This window comes from Oncorhynchus tshawytscha, linkage group LG12 (assembly GCF_018296145.1).
Source record: "Oncorhynchus tshawytscha isolate Ot180627B linkage group LG12, Otsh_v2.0, whole genome shotgun sequence".
Classification (NCBI taxonomy): Eukaryota; Metazoa; Chordata; class Actinopteri; order Salmoniformes; family Salmonidae; genus Oncorhynchus; species Oncorhynchus tshawytscha.
In genome coordinates this window covers 34082702-34102678 of record NC_056440.1, presented here as the reverse complement: position 1 = coordinate 34102678, position 19977 = coordinate 34082702, and the positions used below count along the sequence as shown (strand labels likewise).

At 42.8% G+C, this 19977-nt stretch overlaps 1 protein-coding gene across 5 annotated transcripts; it reads left to right on the top strand.

Moving 5' to 3' along the window:
- The first annotated feature begins 803 nt into the window (after positions 1-803).
- On the top strand, positions 804-9146 carry LOC112262997 (refilin-A). 5 transcript variants are annotated; one of them, XM_024438931.2, is made up of 4 exons: positions 804-1102; positions 1227-1593; positions 7926-8035; positions 8320-9146. In XM_024438931.2, exons 2-4 carry the CDS (start codon positions 1381-1383, stop codon positions 8651-8653), a joined length of 657 nt encoding a protein of 218 aa, XP_024294699.1. In that variant the 5' UTR covers positions 804-1102; positions 1227-1380; the 3' UTR covers positions 8654-9146. The 5 variants fall into 5 exon arrangements, with proteins under 5 accessions (XP_024294699.1, XP_024294700.1, XP_024294698.1 ...); XM_024438932.2 differs by having other exon boundaries at positions 804-1147; XM_042331635.1 differs by lacking the exon at positions 804-1102 and adding an exon at positions 7705-7837 and having other exon boundaries at positions 1484-1593.
- Positions 9147-19977: the final 10831 nt, after the last annotated feature.

The following is a 19977-nucleotide window of genomic DNA, read 5'->3' as shown; positions in this document are numbered from 1 at the left end:
CGCATGCACACACACAATTTGAAGGGAAAATAGGTCATGCAAACTATCAGGTGCTGGCATAAGATGCCAAATGAAAATGCATTTTTCCAAATGAGCATTACTGTTGGGACATTGATTTTGGTCATGTCAACCTGCAAATACAGTAATTACTCCACTGAATACCTTCGTGTTGTGTCTTCATCTCCTCCTTCACCAGTCTACAGGGTTACAGACTCCAGTCTCGTCGTGCTGCTTCTATCCTGTGAGAAGAGTGGACAGGTATTTCCATTGAATGATACACATTCACCACATTTAATCTGGCTCTAGGGGACTTGCCAGAGTTGAATGGCATTCTGGATATTTGTTCCACGGTAATAGAGAACAGAAACAATGCACAGAAAGGTAGAATATAACAACAACAGCCAAACAAACAACTCAATGTATACATACATGATATGGTCACAAGAGTTTAGAGTGATAGTGCATTATACATTTTAAAGGCATGAAATTAACACAATTGATAAATTATTTTTCTAGTAAATTGCACTGCTTATTGTAGCTCATATGCTATTCACGACATGCTCTCTTTATTGTATAGATACCCTCACAATAATCCCACTTTCCCTGAGTTACTAGGTTATGACAGTATTATAATACAGTATGCTATAATAGTGTAGTCAGTATCAGTCAGACAGCCCCAACCAGCCTAGGAGGAGCAGTGAGGACGTACGTGCTCTCCCTGTCGGCGGTGTCTGGAACTGATCCAGATGATCAGGGCTGGATTTGCTCCAGGTGCAAAAATGCTGTCAGGCTCATTAAGAGGGACCTCTCCGAGATCCGGCTATTCAGTTCAGCGCAGAGCTCTAAACGGACAGATTACTACCAGATAGACTGCGGCGTTACAGTGAGCGATTAAAAAAAAAAGAATTTAATTTCTCTTTGGGTCGATTACGGACTATAGAGCGACACTATAGAGTTGCTGGTTAGTTGTGACGGAGTTTTTGGAGTTTAAATTTGAGTTTATCGCTTGTCAAAATTATTTGAGAGTATTTGTTTTGACGAAAATACTGTTTACCAACGGCCTGGTGGAGAAATCCGTTACCTGAGGATAACAAATCAAAAGGTCTGTGAATGATAGGCCTAATACTGGCACAAAAAGACAAGATAAGTACGTGGCAAATTAAAGTTATGGTTTTATAATGGAATGGCAATATTCAGAAATTATTTTGCAATTTGTTCTTTTTCAGAAATCTGCTTTAAACGAATACTTTTACCAGGGATTCCCCGTCTCCGAATGAAGGGATTTGTGCGCATTTTCGGTTGCAGTCTTTCTAGAAAATTGGTTGACCCAATATCGCATTGAGTGCCTTCGCCTGGTTTTTGTTTTGAGCTCTCCCAGAAATGGTGGGACACCTACATTTACAAGCTATGGATGATAGTCTGAAAGGAAAGAATCGGGAGGGACTGCTTGACAGTCCGGATTCGGGACTCCCTCCGAGTCCAAGTCCGCCCTTCTATTCGCTGTCTCCAGGTCTGCTCGAGTCGCGCTCCGGGAGTTGTTCAACGCCAGTCGAGAACCATGGATACTATAAAAAGGAGAGCAAAGGCAAACTGGTAAGCAACAGTTGATCATTTGTTTTGATAGCTTACAAGTGCTGTTGGCTCTGCGCATTGTGCACAATTCACCATAAAAAGCAGATAAACTCCCTGAATGTGTATGATCAAGACAAGAGAGAAATACACCTATCTAGCCTCTGATGACTATTGTTAAACCATGTGTCAGTTGCTGTAACCGTCGTGTACGTATGTCTATTAATGTTTTGTTTTGAACAGAAACATGAACTAGCATATTGCCTGCCTACTCATAAACATATGGTAGTCCTTTTACTGCAGGGATTTCACTGGTGCAACACATAGGCCTAGACATTTTCTGGTGAAGCATAATCTTTAGAAATCAAATAGTTTAAATGGATTGACATGGCTTCACTGGGATATTCATTGGATTCCTGAATCTAAAACAATTCTAAACAAGTTGTTAAAGATAATTGATATTGATAGGCATTCCCTCAGATCACACATGTAGGAAACAAATGTGTTGTACATTTAAAAAAAAAAAAATTAAGGACTGGGTGAAAATTAACCAGAAATGAACTACGTTTCTCTGTAGTAATGCATTTCATCTGTGAAAACGGATGCTATTGTTTGCAGGGATTTTGTCATCTGTAATAATGAACTTTCCACTGAAGAAAAGAGAAGCGGTGTTCAAAACATCCTGTTAATGTTTCATTAAAGGGATGAGCATCAACCTGTGTACTTTCCAAGAAAAATATAAACGTCGCAGAAATATCAATTGTATTGATATGTTCTTGTCTCTTGAGCGAATATTTAACCATATAGAGTCGAGGAGGAATGTTACAAGGGTCACAGAGGATGTCAACCATCCCTCTGTCTGTCCCATTCATGATGGAATACTTTGCAAGTCAATGGCAACCCACGGTTGACGTAACCCATAGAAACAAACAGAAGTTTCCAGTTGTATGTACGGGATACACATGGGATACACCGTCCAACAAAATGCTTACTTGCAGGTTCCTTCTCGACAATGCAACAACAGTAAGAAATAATAAAAGATCAGAATGTAAAGAACATTTAAAGAACTCTAGGTCAATGTGTGAGTATGTTTGGTGGTAGCGATGGGAGAGGGGACAAAACAGTGTGATTGTGATTAGCTCCTTGTGTCTGTTGTGGTCGCCGTTACTGACAACTCTCAGGTCAATCACCTCTAGTCGACCACACTGCTTCTACTCAAACAGTATAAATACCTTTTAACCTGGCTGTACTTTCTCACAGCAGCCAATGCCAGCTTGGAAACTAGACAGCCCATATAGGCATGTGCTTTGGCATGAAATCCCCAATAAATAGCTCTAGTGTGTCTAGTGCCTCACACTTGGGAAAGGGCACACAAGTTATTTGTTATGATACTAAACAAAAATGTAAATGCAACATGCAACAATTTCAAAGATTGACTGAGTTACAGTTAATAGAAGGACATCAGTCAATTTAAATAAATTCATTAGGCCCTAATCTATGGATTTCACATGACTGGGAATACAGATATGAATCTGTTGGTCACAGATACCTTAAAAAAAAGTAGGAGCGTCAATCAGAAAACCAGTCAGTATCTGGTGTGGCCACAATTTTCCTCATGCAGCGTGACACATCTCCTTCATATAGACTTTATTAGGCTGTTGATTGTGGCCTGTGGAATGTTGTCCCACTCCTCTTCCATGGCTGTGCTAAGTTGCTGGATATTGGTGGGAACTGGAACAGGCTGTTGTACACAGCTCCAGAGCATCCCAAACATGCTCAATGGGTGACATGTCTGGTGAGTGTGTAGAGATCCTTACATGGGGCCGTGCATTATCATGCTGAAACATGAGGTGATGGCGGCAGATGATTGGTAAGACAGCGGGCCTCAGGATCTCATCACGGTATCTCTCTCTCTGCATTCAAATTGCCATTGATAAAATGCAATTGTGTTCATTGTCTGTAGCTAATGCCTGCCCATACCATAACCCCACCACCACCATGGGGCACTCTGTTCACGACGATGACATGAGCAAACCGCTCGCCCACACAATGCCATACACACGATCTGCCATCTGCCCGGTACAGTTGAAACCAGGATTCATCCATGAAGAGCACACCTCTCCAGCATGCCAGTGGCCATCAAAGGTAAGTATTTGCCACTGAAGTGGGTTATGTTGCTGAACTGCAGTCAGGTTAAGACCCTGGTGAGGACGACGAGCACGCAGATGAGCTTCCATGAGACCGTTTCTGACAATTTGTGCAGAAATTCCTTGGTTGTGCAAACCCACAGTTTCATCAGCTGTCTGGGTGGCTGGTCTCAGACGATCCCACAGGTGAAGAAGTAGGATGTGTTCGTCCTTTGTTAGCATGGTTACACATGGTCTGCTGTTGTGAGGCCAGTTGGACGTACTGTTAAACTATCTAAAAACAACGTTGGAGGCGGCTTATGGTAGAGAAATGAACATTCAATTCTCTGGCAACAGTTCTGGTGGACATTCCTGCACTCAGCATGCCAATTGCACACTCCCTTAATAATTCAGACATCTGTGACAAAATTGCACATTTTAGAGAGGCCTTTAATTGTTCCCAGTGCAAGGTGCACCTGTGTAATGATCATGCTTTTTAATCAGCTTCTTGATATGCCACACCTGTCAGGTGGATGGATTCAGGTGGATGGATTATCTTGGTAAAGGAGAAATACTCACAAACAGGGATGTTAACCAATTTGAGAAGCTTTTTGTGCATATGGAACATTTCTGGGATATTTAATTTCAGCTCATGAAACATGAAACACTTTACATGTTGCGTTTTTATATTTTTGTTCAGTGTATTTGATCAAGAAATGCAATTTGTGTAATGTTGGTTAAGAAGAATAACTGTTGTTTTATCAATCTTTTGCTACGATTTGAGTGAAAAGTAGTAATCCCATTGAGGAACAAAGGTCGATTCTATTAACTCCTAATTTAACTGTCAAAGGAACATGTTCATACAGGTCTAGATGGCATTTTGATGTGCTTTTAGCCAGCAGCCTACGCCACATGCAGTACAATACAGTAGACTGGAGTTGCGTGACACTGGTTTGTTGAGGCCTGAAAGGAGATATGGTTCTAATCCCCTGGATGTGGGGATTGGTGGAGCTCCCCTGCTTTGTGGTTTCTCCTCATAAAAGCAGCTTTGATAGGGGCTGAATCTGCTTTTGGTTCCACCTTTCATGGGATTGTGTGTGTTGTGTGTGTGTGGTGTGTGTGTGTGTGTGTGTGTGTGTGTGTGTGTGTGTGTGTGTGGAAAAAAATCAATCCATTCCATTAGTAAAGGCTTTCAAAGCATTTTTATGTGAATTTGAGCTTATATACAGTACGTGCATGCTTGGCAGTGGCAGACATTCATGCACTTGCATAAAGAGTTTTTCCGCAGTTCTAATCTTGTGGTGGTTTTTGTATGCGACCTAAGAACAATCCCAAAGTTCTAGTTTTGAGACACACATGCTTGCAAGAGCAGTTGCAGGCTGTTGCATAAGAGTTTCATTACCTCTGTATTTTAATTTAAACACAGATGAATGCACACACACACACACACACACACACACACACACACACACACACACACACACACACACACTAGGGTTGTCACGATACCAGTATCGCGATACTGCTATATCTGATTTTCCATGGCAAAAAGGAAAACCCAAGGCAGACTAAACTCGTTGTAGCTGCTGTATCTAAACTGTTGTGTGCTATAGCTTGGACAATAAACATGTGATTCTGGGTGACAATGTCAGGCTGCTTGTTTCCAAATTTAGTCCACTTCATGCTTTGTTTCCTTGTCACGATACATCTGAGTATCACAATACTGGTATCGTGACAACCCTCACACACACACTGTGTTTGTTGCTAAATATATACCATGGATGCATAAACCGCGTTGAAATGTAGTTATTTTGTGGTTACTACTAGACACTGAAGACACTGAACTTGACATTTAGCAGGTTTTCAACAGAGGGATTGACTACTGTAGCTCAGCGCTGACAACTGGATCCCCTTGTGAAGACATTACTCTATTTCACAGTAAAACCCCGACATTACATTCTGGTTATTAGATGGTTATAGCTCAATATGATTACTTTCCATCTCCCTGTCTCTGTATAACCACTTTGGTACTTGAGCTAACATGTTTTTTTTTTTGGGGGGGGGGTGTAGATTAGTTCCAGCCCAGTCAAGGAGCTAAGTCAGGGCTATAACTATCACTGGATTAGAGTGTAGGACAGAAAGGAGACCCGTGTCGTGTGTCATTACGTTCCAGCTCCAGCTTTAGAGTTGATATTCATAGTGATGCTGGAACTTGACGACCTCTACTCTCTCTACTCAGTCAGCAGTTTACTGTGTGATGATGATGATGATGATGATGATGGGCAGAGTTTTTCCTGACTCCAGGTTCTCGTGATCTACCTCGATTGTGTGAGAGTTGCACATTGAGTGCCTATTGTACTGTATGTAGCCTGTGCTTGGCTGCACACCACATTGACTGGGTGGGTAGAGTTGTGGTTCCGGGGAATGAGTTCCGTATGTGTGCTGTTGCTGCCTGGGTACAGTAGATGGAGGGGCCCCTAGCCTGGAGCCCACCTACATTCACAAGTATGTTTATACTTTCAAAGGTGGCCAACAAAATGCATTCCCCTGGATAAACAGCCAGGATGCTGCTCCAGTCAGAGAACAAAAGACAAGCCAATCACACTCTTTTAATGAGATGATGCCACACTGTGCCAGCAGCACACAGTGGAAATGAATCAATTTACAGGGATTAACAGCAATGAGGGTAGCATGGTTATTGGTTACAGCAGAGGTTAAGTGGGGGTACAGTACAGCCCTGAGTGAGGTTTTGTTGGGTGCTGATTTGGGGGTTTGGGTAAGACGTCAGCTGTGTGCTGCACAGTGATTTGGGCGGCACCTCTGCTGTGCCTTTGGCTTGTTCCGAGCTGTTAGGGAGAGGTGAGGTTGGAGAGACGTGCATCCGAACATTAACATAACAACTTTGCTCTATCTAAACTTTTGTAACGAGAGAGAGAATTCAGGAAGTTTGTGTTTTGGAGAGGTACCATAATTACACTTAAAAGCATCAGTTTGACATCTTAAACTCTCAACGAAACGTGTATTGTCTGAATGGCATGTTGACTGGACGTCATGCTTGCCTCTTGGCTCAGACAGCAGCACTGAACATAGTTGGCAAAGGATTTAGAATTTGCTAACTGATTCCAGAAGCGGTAGCTACAGTGTATGGCTTTGTGCTTCTGACTTTGGTCTCTAGGCAGATGGTGGGACAGGACAGCAGAGTCCCTATGCAGTGGCCTTCTCGCAGGGTCTCTCTGATAGGTGTAACAAGTGATCCAATCCTGGAGCAGAGGTATTTGACCCTCTGATTACATGGTTTAACCAGGTTGTCATATCCCATACTGTGTTCTGCTGTACTGTATGTGAGAAACTCTGAGATGCATACAGTGCCCAAAGGTTGACAACACTGACTACAAGACTCCATCCATTTTAGATTCAATTGAAATCAAATTAACTTCATGTATGTGTCCTCTGGGACAGAGGTTGTTGTATAGTGCAGACAGACAGTAGCCTCTCCTGTCTTGAACCACCATGTTGGCTAGACTGGAGGCTCTCTGTGGGGTGATTTAGTGAAGGGGAGCAGAGCGGTTCTGATGGCTTGAGCAGTGACCGTGCCCAGGTCCAGGAGACACAGAGGCGGTGTGACGCTCTCAGCTAACCCACTCAGTTACACAACATGCAGACAGGCCGGCTGGCTGACTGGCTTTGTTAGTCCCTTCTGAAGCATACCACTAGGCTGCTGTGGGAGCTCAGTGGGGGAAAAAAAGACTTACAGCGACTGTAACACTTCATATCGCCTTGTCCCTCTATGTAATTATCTGAATGAGAAAGGGAAGTGGTGTACTATTCTTTTTGCTACTTGTTGTGTAGACACCACCTACTCTTTCTAGCCAGGCTTTGCTCAGCTATTGTCGCTGTGTTGTGTGAATGCTGGGGGAGATGGCACAGAACTCCTCATGTGGGAGGTCCTGTTCTCGGTGTATTGAGAGCCTGCATCTTTGCCAGCTAAATAAACTGTTTTCTATATTAGGTAGAGAGCACTAGTAGTGTATCAGTAGTGGGATCTCCCAGGACAGTCTGTTGACACCCACTCTTGCCTGAAGAATGGATTCTGCCAACGTACTTCCCTCTTCAACATGTCAAAGACACTTCCCTCACCACCAGTAGGTTCATTTTTACACATAAACAGGGGGTAATGTGATGGATTTATAAAAATGGCCTACCTAACCTCATACCTAAATCTTCCCCTAGCTGCCGTACCTTCTCCTGAACTCAACGGGGACGGACCCGAGGACACGCATGTACCCTGTGTTCTTTGGTGAGAGCATCGAGGTCAACCCCAAACCTGAAACAGAGATCAAGTGAGTGACCCTTCACCAAACCACACAAATAATGACTTGGTATTAAACAAGCATTTACTGTAGTTTTAATGGACTTATGTAATTGCCTTTTTAAAGTACAGGTTGATGCAGCAGGATTTTGAAGGCAGCTTTTCTCTACCCTACTCAGTAGTCACCTCTTAACAGCGCCATCTAGTGATCAGCTTCTATACTATTTCCTATCGAATCTATTACTTAATGTATTACTCATCAAAGTACTTTGGTACTTCAACACTTAATCCCATGTTTTTGGTTATACTCTCCAGGTGTAACTCTGAAGTGAAGTACGACTCAGACAGGCACTACCGGGACCAGGTGTACTGCGCTCCCGTTCCCACGGTGACTTCCTACAGCGAGATGGTGGTGGCCGTGCAGAACTGCACCTGGCGGCGCTACAAGTCCCAGGTGTACCTAGAGCCCCGTCAGAGGCCCCTGCACTACCAAAGCACCACCATTGTGTACCCCAAACATGCCAAGAACACTTACCGCACCACACTCAACTACAACGCTGCGGGTTCCCAACGGTGGTTTGTCTCCACCGTCCAGCTGAAGTCCAGGGAGGACAGCAGCCCCTGCATCATCTACGCTGAGGACCTCTAAACCTGATCTCAGACCTGACCTGCCTGGCCATTCCTACTGTTGTGGATTGGATACACACAGAGGCTGACAGACAGGTGGACACACAGGAAGACTGATAGACTGACACACAGAGGGTGGTAGTATTGCATACTGTATAAGGAATATTGTAGGGGGGAGTACATCGAATCACAAAGGCCTTTAATGAGTTGTCTTTCATGTTAATTTGTCTTGTGAGGCAGAGCGCTGCCAGTCTGCTGCCTCTTCTCTGCAGGAACACCTCTGATAGTTGAGCATGACTCTGGGGGTTGATGGTACCACGTTACACACCTTATTTGACTGTAAAGATTAATTATAGAAATTGACATATTCATGCTCAAAAGCTGACATGTGAATCCACACAGATGCGTGCAAAGCAGTCTAATAGCTTGATTGCACTTATTTTAACATTGTGTAAATTGTGGGTATTCTGAAAAGGGGGGGGGGGCCGAAAAGATTGGACCAAAGATTTTGTTACGAAGACAGTTTCACCCTAGTTGTAAGTAATGTCTTTGACACATCCTCATCAGACTCTCAAACACGACTCCTGCATTAGATCTACAACCGGGTGTCACGAGCACATCCTTGTCGTCTCTCAAAAGATGCCCAGTGACGACAAACTCATCTCTGCGGCTTTGCGTCTTGCTTTGACAGACACCAAACCACATCTTCATTAGTGACCTCAAACTCTAGAATGTGCCTTTTTAGTCTGACAGACACTGGGGCATTTTAAAGCTAGAATCCTTAAGTGGAACAATAACAAAGTGGTCACTGTGTTCTGGTAAAAAGCTGAGGGATGGGCCTGGAGAAATGTAACCACAAATTCATAGACCGAGCATGGATGCAAAGAGTTTACACCATGTTTTGAGGCTTTATAGTGTTTACGTTTACATTGGAGTAAAACAAGCTTGTATTTAGGGTTCCGATGGGGTATGACAGTTGAACTAAGTTCAAGAGGCATTTCTAAGTTATATTCTTCAAGAATCAATGAGTGTATATATCATTAATTAAAAGGTCTAAAAATGGATGTAGCAACTAAGGATTCTAGCTTTAAATGAAAATATCACATTATCCATGCCATTTTCTACAACAAATCAGAAATGGAGTCTGAGGCACCTTCAACAGCAGGCAGAGAGTCAAGGTTTCTGTTATAGATTGCCTCTGGTGAAGGAGATGCTTGTTGTCGCTGCCATAACTACAAGTCAACCTGCCAGTTGGAAATGCCAAAGTTGGAGCCAGAGAGAAGGAGGGAGAGCAGAGCTGGGAAAACCTGAGGAACATTTCTATTTTAAGACATGGCTCTAGCCTCTGATATCCAGGTTGTTTGGCAGACTGGTAAACACGACCATAAAAATCCAAACATGTTACTCTCTCCAGCACACTGTTGTTATATACAGGATAGTGAAATGGGTGGCTTAGATTTATTCACAGCTGTCAGGTGTTGTAGGAAAATAATATCAATTCTTATTTGTATTAAGAATTGCCTGATCTCACTCACAACATTTTTTTAGTCTATTTTATATATATGGATTATGGAACCTGGTAAATATTCAACCTTGTATTATGAATTCAGATCGCTTACCTCCATTTGTTTTCTCTCTCTACTTTATTTCATAGAAAATTTGCATTTTCTACTTTTAATTTACATCCTGAGCTACTTTTGTAATGAAAAAAATGTAGGTTTTGAAAATTGACAAAGGTGTGTTTTATACACTAAAGAATATGGACAGAAGAAAGTGAGAGAAAGTGAAGAGGCTCTGTTTTGGAGGCTTTCTTAAGGGTCAAGATGTTCTGAGTAATGAGGTCTACTGTAAATGTTACAAGTGCAACAGCAACTTTGTAATACTGATGGTTTGAACCATAGGTATTACAGTGGCTGGTACAGAAAAAGGCCGTTCAGTGGAAAGATTGCTGTGGATTTCTGTGATGTGGCAGGAGGTATGTGAGAAGTCATGAGTTATACGTTTGAGGTGATGAAAGTCAAAGGGTTTCAAAGCATTTGGTTGTTTTGTTTAAGATACTTTCTAATTATTGATGTTAGTGTTTCCTAACGGTTGATTTTGTTCTTGTAAAATACTTTCCTGTTGTATATGTGGCATCGAGGCACTTCATAATTCTCTTTATATTTTTGTATATTTCCTGTGTCAATCATCTTTTTTGTTTGAGAAAATAAAAAATTATTTAATTGAATAAAAATCTTTTAATTGAATAAAAGACCAAATACCAAAACCCAAACTGCACTATGGTCACGTGTATTTTCAGCATTTCCTTTTCAGTATATTGAAAGAGCCTAAAATCCTGGAACAAAGCTGCAGTGTAGACAACCTAACTTCAATTCACAACAGAATTCCCACGGCATGTCCGAAGTTAAAGAGAGGGCCCGTAACAAACAATGCATACAGCTCTATTATTAAGATCTCAACCACAATTGAAAGGAATATCATCTCTCCAGCAGCAGTACAGGAAAAAGAAAGTTCCACAGACATAACGCGCCAGGGAAAAGGTCACATTAAATGTGGCGCAACTTCTTAACTGTTGAAGGTTCTGCCCTGCCTCATGCTTTAAGGCAGGGTTGGGCAACTAGATTCAACTGTGTGCCAATTTTTGTGAGTGGATGGCGGGGGGCTGGAACATAATTAACAAAGAGATTGTATATGATAATAATAATTTCATACCTGGATTATATTGAGACACAAGTCTAGTTTTTTATTCATGGGAATGCTTGAACAGCTTTCCTAAATTAAACACATTTTTAGCTGAATTCCTGGTGATTTTTACTTTTTTTTAAACCGTAAACAAGTAACTCAAGCATTATTCCGTCCCATTAATCCATCCTATTAATATCCTAAATATCCAAGTGATACTAAAATAACAGCAGATCTCCTCTCTCCTATTGCATAGGGCACGTAGGAGGGGTTGGGTGTGTACCTCAGAGCCCCATGGTCTCCTCAGTAACACAAATCCACCAGCACCTCCTCCCTCACTCTGAAGCTAATAGCACCAGACAGGATTAAGACGTCACACAGGAGCTGTGACTGGGGCTTGGGTCCAACCAAGACTTTACAACTAAAGGCTCTACTCTCAATTGTTCCTCTAGCTAGTCAGTGGTGAAATTGTAGGTCGTCCCAGCAGAGAAGAAGAGAGGGATAAACATGGCAACATTAGAGTAGATGGTATCATCTATTTAGAAATAAATATATGGCTCTGGTATGATCCAAAAGTGCTCCATATAAGAATTTACTGTACTATTATTCCAGTAATAACATGGGTTGAAGTCCATGATGGTCGACCTTTTGTCCCTAAAAGGAGGAACAAATTCATGTTAGTCACCTTCAGGAGGTTATGAGAGTTCACTCTTACCCCCTGGGGATTTATTAACTCGGAGTAATCCATGATTCACCAAACAATATTTTTGAAAGAAGAAGCTAAGTACTTTAACCAAAAATCTTCCAAGATGGCATAGCAGTTCAGACGTCTTTTGTCCTCGTCTTGTCGTGTCCCATATATATATATATATATATTTACAACTTTTTTCACATACATTTTTTTATTTTCCATAAACTCATCTTCAAAACACTCTCCTGCAACCCGCCTCACCAATTTATATTTATAAAAAAGTATTATTTACCTCAAATCTGTAATCCTCCAAGAAGCTAGCCAGAAACTCCAAGAAGCTAGCCAGAAGCTAATACAGAAGCTAGTCAGCTTCTTTACTGGCAAATGGTTAGTATTCAGCTAACCACGGGTTGTGGTCATCAGCTATCCTTAAACTCGAAAATCTATCGCCAGTTTTGTACGGCGTAGCGCGGCTCGGAACGGAACATACCGGAACAATTTTTCTCTCCATGTCCCTGGATTTCAACCACTAACTCTGGACATTCATACCTGCATCTCACAGCTAACTAGCTGCTATCCGTGTGACTATCGGCTTTCGTCGATTCTGGAGCAAACATCAATTATTCCGGAGGTAGCCAGCTCCGTCAATCACTCCTGAGTTCCATCAATCACTCCTGGGCTGCAGTCACCTATCCGGACCTGTTTTACTGCCTACGCGGAGCCCCACCGGGCCTTCACAACTGGACTGCCGACGTTATCTACCCGAAGGAGTTATCCGGCTGGCTCCTCCGTCGCAACGTTACCTGAACGCCCATCTGCGGCCTGCTAAACGTTAGCTGTCTTATCGGCTGCTATCTGAATAGACAATCGGACAATTTATTTATTTATTTTTATTTTTTCTTCTTGGGCCTCTATAACTATATCTATAGTTTTTGTTTTTGTGTGTGTGATTTGGATTAATCCCCTCTACCACACGGAACCCCACTAATCTACTGACGGAACGCAAGAGGTGGCTAACAACAGACCTCCATCCTATGCTAGCTTGCTACCGATGGCCTGGCTAGCTGTCTAAATCGCCGTGACCCCCAACCAACCTCTCCACTCACTGGACCCTTTTGATCACTCGACTAAGCATGCCTCTCCTTAATGTCAATATGCCTTATCCATTGCTGTTCTGGTTAGTGTTTATTGGCTTATTTCACTGTAGAGCCTCTAGTCCTGCTCACTATACCTTATCCAACCTATTAGTTCCACCACCCACACATGCAATGACATCTCCTGGTTTCAATGATGTTTCTAGAGACAATATCTCTCTCTTCATCACTCAATACCTAGGTTTACCTCCACTGTATTCACATCCTACCATACCTTTGTCTGTACATGATACCTTGATGCTATTTTATCGCCCCCAGAAACCTCCTTTTACTCTCTGTTCCAGACGTTCTAGACGACCAATTCTTTTAACCGCACCCTTATTCTACTCCTCCTCTGTTCCTATGGCGATGTAGAGGTGAATTCAGGCCCTGCAGTGCCTAGCTCCACTCCTATTCCCCAGGCGCTCTCTTTTGACGACTTCTGTAACCGCAATAGCCTTGGTTTCATGCATGTTAACATTAGAAGCCTCCTCCCTAAGTTTGTTCTATTCACTGCTTTAGCACACTCTGCCAACCCGGATGTTCTAGCTGTGTCTGAATCCTGGCTTAGGAAGACCACCAAAAATTCTGAAATTTTAATTCCAAACTACAACATTTTCAGACAAGATAGAACTGCCAAAGGGGGCGGTGTTGCAATCTACTGCAAAGATAGCCTGCAGAGTTCTGTCCTACTATCCAGGTCTGTACCCAAACAATTTGAACTTCTACTTTTAAAAATCCACCTCTCTAAAAACAAGTCTCTCACCGTTGCCGCCTGCTATAGACCACCCTCTGCCCCCAGCTGTGCTCTGGACACCATATGTGAACTGATTGCCCCCCATCTATCTTCAGAGCTCGTGCTGCTAGGCGACCTAAACTGGAACATGCTTAACACCCCAGCCATCCTACAATCTAAAGTTGATGCCCTCAATCTCACACAAATTATCAATGAACCTACCAGGTACCTCCCCAAAGCCTTAAACACGGGCACCCCCATAGATATCATCCTAACCAACTTGCCCTCTAAATACACCTCTGCTGTCTTCAACCAAGATCTCAGCGATCACTGCCTCATTGCCTGCATCCGTAATGGGTCAGCGGTCAAACAACCTCCACTCATCACTGTAAAACGCTCCCTGAAACACTTCAGCGAGCAGGCCTTTCTAATCGACCTGGCCGGGGTATCCTGGAAGGATATTGATCTCATCCCGTCAGTAGAGGATGCCTGGATATTTTTTTTAAATGCCTTCCTAACCATCTTAAATAAACATGCCCCATTCAAGAAATTTAGAACCAGGAACAGATATAGCCCTTGGTTCTCCCCAGACCTGACTGCCCTTAACCAACACAAAAACATCCTATGGTGTTCTGCATTAGCATCGAACAGCCCCCGTGATATGCAGCTGTTCAGGGAAGCTAGAAACCATTATACACAGGCAGTTAGAAAAGCCAAGGCTAGCTTTTTCAAGCAGAAATTTTCTTCCTGCAACACTAACTCAAAAAAGTTCTGGGACACTGTAAAGTCCATGGAGAATAAGAACACCTCCTCCCAGCTGCCCACTGCACTGTAGATAGGAAACACTGTCACCACTGATAAATCCACCATAATTGAGAATTTCAATAAGCATTTTTCTACGGCTGGCCATGCTTTCCACCTGGCTACTCCTACCCCGGTCAACAGCACTGCACCCCCCACAGCAACTCGCCCAAGCCTTCCCCATTTCTCCTTCTCCCAAATCCGTTCAGCTGATGTTCTGAAAGAGCTGCAAAATCTGGACCCCTACAAATCAGCCGGGCTAGACAATCGGGACCCTTTCTTTCTAAAATGATCTGCCGAAATTGTTGCCACCCCTATTACTAGCCTGTTCAACCTCTCTTTCGTGTCGTCTGAGATTCCCAAAGATTGGAAAACAGCTGCGGTCATCCCCCTCTTCAAAGGGGGGGGACACTCTTGACCCAAACTGCTACAGACCTATATCTATCCTACCATGCCTTTCTAAGGTCTTCGAAAGCCAAGTCAACAAACTACCGATTAGATTACCATTTCGAATCTCACCATACCTTCTCTGCTATGCAATCTAAGCTATTTACAAAATAGCCTCCAGTACCCTACTCAACAAATTGGATGCAGTCTATCACAGTGCAATCCGTTTTGTCACCAAAGCCCCATATACTACCCACCATTGCGACCTGTACGCTCTCGTTGGCTGGCCCTCGCTTCATACTCGTCGCCAAACCCACTGGCTCCATGTCATCTACAAGATCCTGCTAGGTAAAGTCCCCCCTTATCTCAGCTCTCTGGTCACCATAGCATCTCCCACCTGTAGCACATGCTCCAGCAGGTATATCTCTCTAGTCACCCCCAAAACCAATTCTTTCTTTGGCCACCTTCCAGTTCTCTGCTGCCAATGACTGGAACGAACTACAAAAATCTCTGAAACTGGAAACACTTATCTCCCTCACTAGCTTTAAGCACCAACTGTCAGAGCAGCTCACAGATTACTGCACCTGTACATAGCCCACCTATAATTTAGCCCAAACAACTACCTCTTTCCCTACTGTATTTAATTAATTCATTTATTTTGCTCCTTTGCACCCCATTATTTTTATTTCTACTTTGCACATTCTTCCATTGCAAATCTACCATTCCAGTGTTTTACTTGCTATATTGTATTTACTTTGCCACCATGGCCTTTTTTTGCCTTTACCTCCCTTATCTCACCTCATTTGCTCACATCGTATATAGACTTGTTTCTACTGTATTATTGACTGTATGTTTGTTTTACTCCATGTGTAACTCTGTGTCGTTGTATGTGTCGAACTGCTTTGCTTTATCTTGGCCAGGTCGCAATTGTAAATGAGAACTTGTTCTCAACTTGCCAACCTGGTTAAATAAAGGTGAAATAAAATGTTTTTTTAAACATACAGTGCATTCGGAAAGTATTCAGACCCCTTCCCTTTTTCCACATTTTGTTACGTTACAGCCTTATTCTAAAATCGATTCAATGTTTTTTCCCCACTCATCAATCTATACGCAATACCCCATAATGACAAAGTTAAAATAGGTTTGAAGAAATTATTGCAAATGTATACAAATAAAACAGAAATGCCTAATTTACATAGGTATTCAGACCCTTTGCTATGAAACTTGAAATTGAGCTCTGGTGCATCCTGTCTCCATTGATCATCCTTGAGGTATTTCTACAACTTGAGTGGAATCCACCTGTGGTAAATTCAATTGATTGGACATGATTTTGAAAAGCACACAACTGCCTATATAAGGTCTCACATTTGACAATGCATGTCAGAGCAAAAACCAAGCTGTGCGGTTGAAGGAATTGTCCGTAGAGCTCTGCGACAGGATTGTATCGAGGCACAGATCTGGGGAAGGGTACCAAAAAATGTCTGCAGCATTGAAGGTCTCCAAGAACACAGTGGCCTCCATCATTCTTAAATGGAAGATGTTTGGAACCACCAACACTCTTACTTACTTACCCGGCCAAACTGAGCAATCAGGGGAGAAGTGCTTTGGTCAGGGTGGTGGCCAAGGACCCAATAGTCACTCTGACAGAGCTCCAGAGTTCCTCTGTGGAGATGGGAGAACCTCCCAGAAAGACAACCATCTTTGCAGCACTCCACCAATCAAGCCTTTATGGTAGAGTGGCCAGACGGAAGCCACTCCTCAGTAAAAGGCACATGACAGCCCGCTTGGAGTTTTCCAAAAGGCACCTAAAGGACTCTCAGATCATGAGAAACAAGATTCTCTTGTCTGATGAAACCAACATTGAACTCTTTGGCCAGAATGCCAAGCGTCATGTTTGGAGGAAACCTGGCACCATCCCTGCGGTGAAGCATGGTGGTGGCAGCAGCATCATACTGTGGGGAGGTTTTTCAGCGGCAGGGACTCGGAGACAAGTCAGGATCGAGGGAAAGATGAACAGAGCAAAGCATAGAGAGATCCTTGATGAAAACCTGCTCCAGAGTGCTCAGGACCTCAGACTGGGGCGAAGGTTCAATTTCCAACATGACAATGACCCTAAGCACATAGCCAAGACAACACAGGTGTGGCTTCAGGACAAGTCTCTGAATGTCCTTGAGTGGCCCAGCCAGAAGCTGGACTTGAACCGGATTGTAAAACAAGCAATGGTTGCAATTTCATTTTAATCCACCAGAAAATACTAAATTCCACTTTATTTGTCAAGGACAACAGCTGGAAGCGCAAGAAGTATGAATGCCCTGACTTCTGCTGAGGCCATATGAAGTGCTGCATGGCCAATGCAGACGTTAGATTGACCATGCACCAAGATGCACAATGCACTTCTCTCTGCAGAATGCTCTCTCCCACCAATTTGTGCACATTCGTTATTTTATAACTTCAATGTGTGAATTGTTTGCATTTGATTGTTAGTGTATATCAATTCCCCATGACATATATCACCAGTAGTACATTTACTGTTAATTCCTACAATTTCTAATATACAATGTTTTTTACTTTGGTTAATGGTAATTTAATTTTAATGCATTCAATATTATTATTCCAGTCTTCCTGTTCTCATTGTCTGAGTGGACACATTGTTCGCAGAGTGCACAACCTATGCTACACTTGTGAGAAATAAGGTTGATTGATTGAATTCCATTTTTGAGTACTGTCAATGTAGTCATTGTCTTTTGTTTGGAGCGCTCCTGTCAATGTTGAGTAAGGACGCGCACACATAGAAGTAGGCCTATAGGCTACCTGGCCTGATTATGCATAGAAGTAGGCCTATAGGCTACCTGGCCTGATTATACATAGAAGTAGGCCTATAGGCTACCTGGCCTGATTATACATAGAAGTAGGCCTATAGGCTACCTGGCCTGATTATACATAGAAGTAGGCCTATAGGCTACCTCAAATCAAATCAAATGTATTTATATAGCCCTTCGTACATCAGCTGATATCTCAAAGTGCTGTGCAAAAACCCAGCCTAAAACTCCAAACAGCAAGCAATGCAGGTGTAGAAGCACGGTGGCTAGGAAAAACTCCCTAGAAAGGCCAAAACCTAGGAAGAAACCTAGAGAGGAACCAGGCTATGTGGGGTGGCCAGTCCTCTTCTGGCTGTGCCAGGTGGAGATTATAACAGAACATGGCTAAGATGTTCAAATGTTCATAAATGACCAGCATGGTCAAATAATAATAAGGCAGAACAGTTGAAACTGGAGCAGCAGCATGGTCAGGTGGACTGGGGACAGCAAGGAGTCATCATGTCAGGTAGTCCTGGGGCATGGTCCTAGGGCTCAGGTCCTCCGAGAGAGAGAAAGAAAGAGAGAATTAGAGAGAGCATATGTGGGGTGGCCAGTCCTCTTCTGGCTGTGCCGGGTGGAGATTATAACAGAACATGGCCAAGATGTTCAAATGTTCATAATTGACCAGCATGGTCGAATAATAATAAGGCAGAACAGTTGAAACTGGAGCAGCAGCACGGCCAGGTGGACTGGGGACAGCAATGAGTCATCATGTCAGGTAGTCCTGGGGCATGGTCCTAGGGCTCAGGTCCTCCGAGAGAGAGAAAGAAAGAGAGAGGGAGAGAATAAGAGAACGCACACTTAGATTCACACAGGACACCGAATAGGACAGGAGAAGTACTCCAGATATAACAAACTGACCCTAGCCCCCCAAAACATAAACTACTGCAGCATAAATACTGGAGGCTGAGACAGGAGGGGTCAGGAGACACTGTGGCCCCATCCGAGGACACCCCCGGACAGGGCCAAACAGGAAGGATATAACCCCACCCACTTTGCCAAAGCACAGCCCTCACACCACCCCCACAACCTCTACCTGGCCTGATTATGCATAGAAGTAGGCCTATAGGCTACCTGGCCTGATTATACATAGAAGTAGGCCTATAGGCTACCTGGCCTGATTATGCATAGAAGTAGGCCTATAGGCTACCTGGCCTGATTATACATAGAAGTAGGCCTATAGGCTACCTGGACTGATTATACATAGAAGTAGGCCTATAGGCTACCTGGCCTGATTATGCATAGAAGTAGGCCTATAGGCTACATGGCCTGATTATGCATAGAAGTAGGCCTATAGGCTACCTGGCCTGCGCGCAAATGTAGGCATGTAAATTTAAGTTAAAAAATACCCAAAACTACTATTTAAGTAGTCTTTGGGGGTATCTGTAGTTAACTTTACTATTTATATTATTGCCAACTTTTACTTCACTACATTCCGAAAGAAAATGATGTGCTTTTTACTCCTTACATTTTCTCGGACACCCAAAAGTACTCATTACATTTTAAATGATTAGCTCGAAAGGAAAATGTCCTTATTCACACACTTATCAAGAGAACATCCCTGGTCATCCCTACTGCTCCTGATTTTCGCTTGTAAATGTTGGACGGTGCCCCTTGCTTTTTCGCTAATAAAAAAGAAAAGAAAACGATGCTGTCTGGTTAGCTTTATATAAGGAATGTGGAATTATTTCTACTTTGACTTTTAGTTTTGATACTTAAAGTATATTTTAACAATTACATTTACTTTTGATATTTAAGTATATTTAAAACCAAATACTTTTAGACTGGGTGACTTTTACTTTTAATATAGTCATTTTCTATTAAGGTATCTTTACTTTTGCTCAAGTACGACAACTGGATAGTTTTCCCACCGCTGACATTAGGTGATCTGATAATATTTCTGATTGGGTTAATGCCACACCACTAATGACCTGTGGAGCTTCTCAAAGTTGTTTTCTTCACCTCAAAAGCAAGCAAACAAAGTCTGTTTTTACATCCATTTTAGAATTCCAATACTTCAATGTATTTGAAAAAACTTTCTAGCTCTCTCCCATTTGA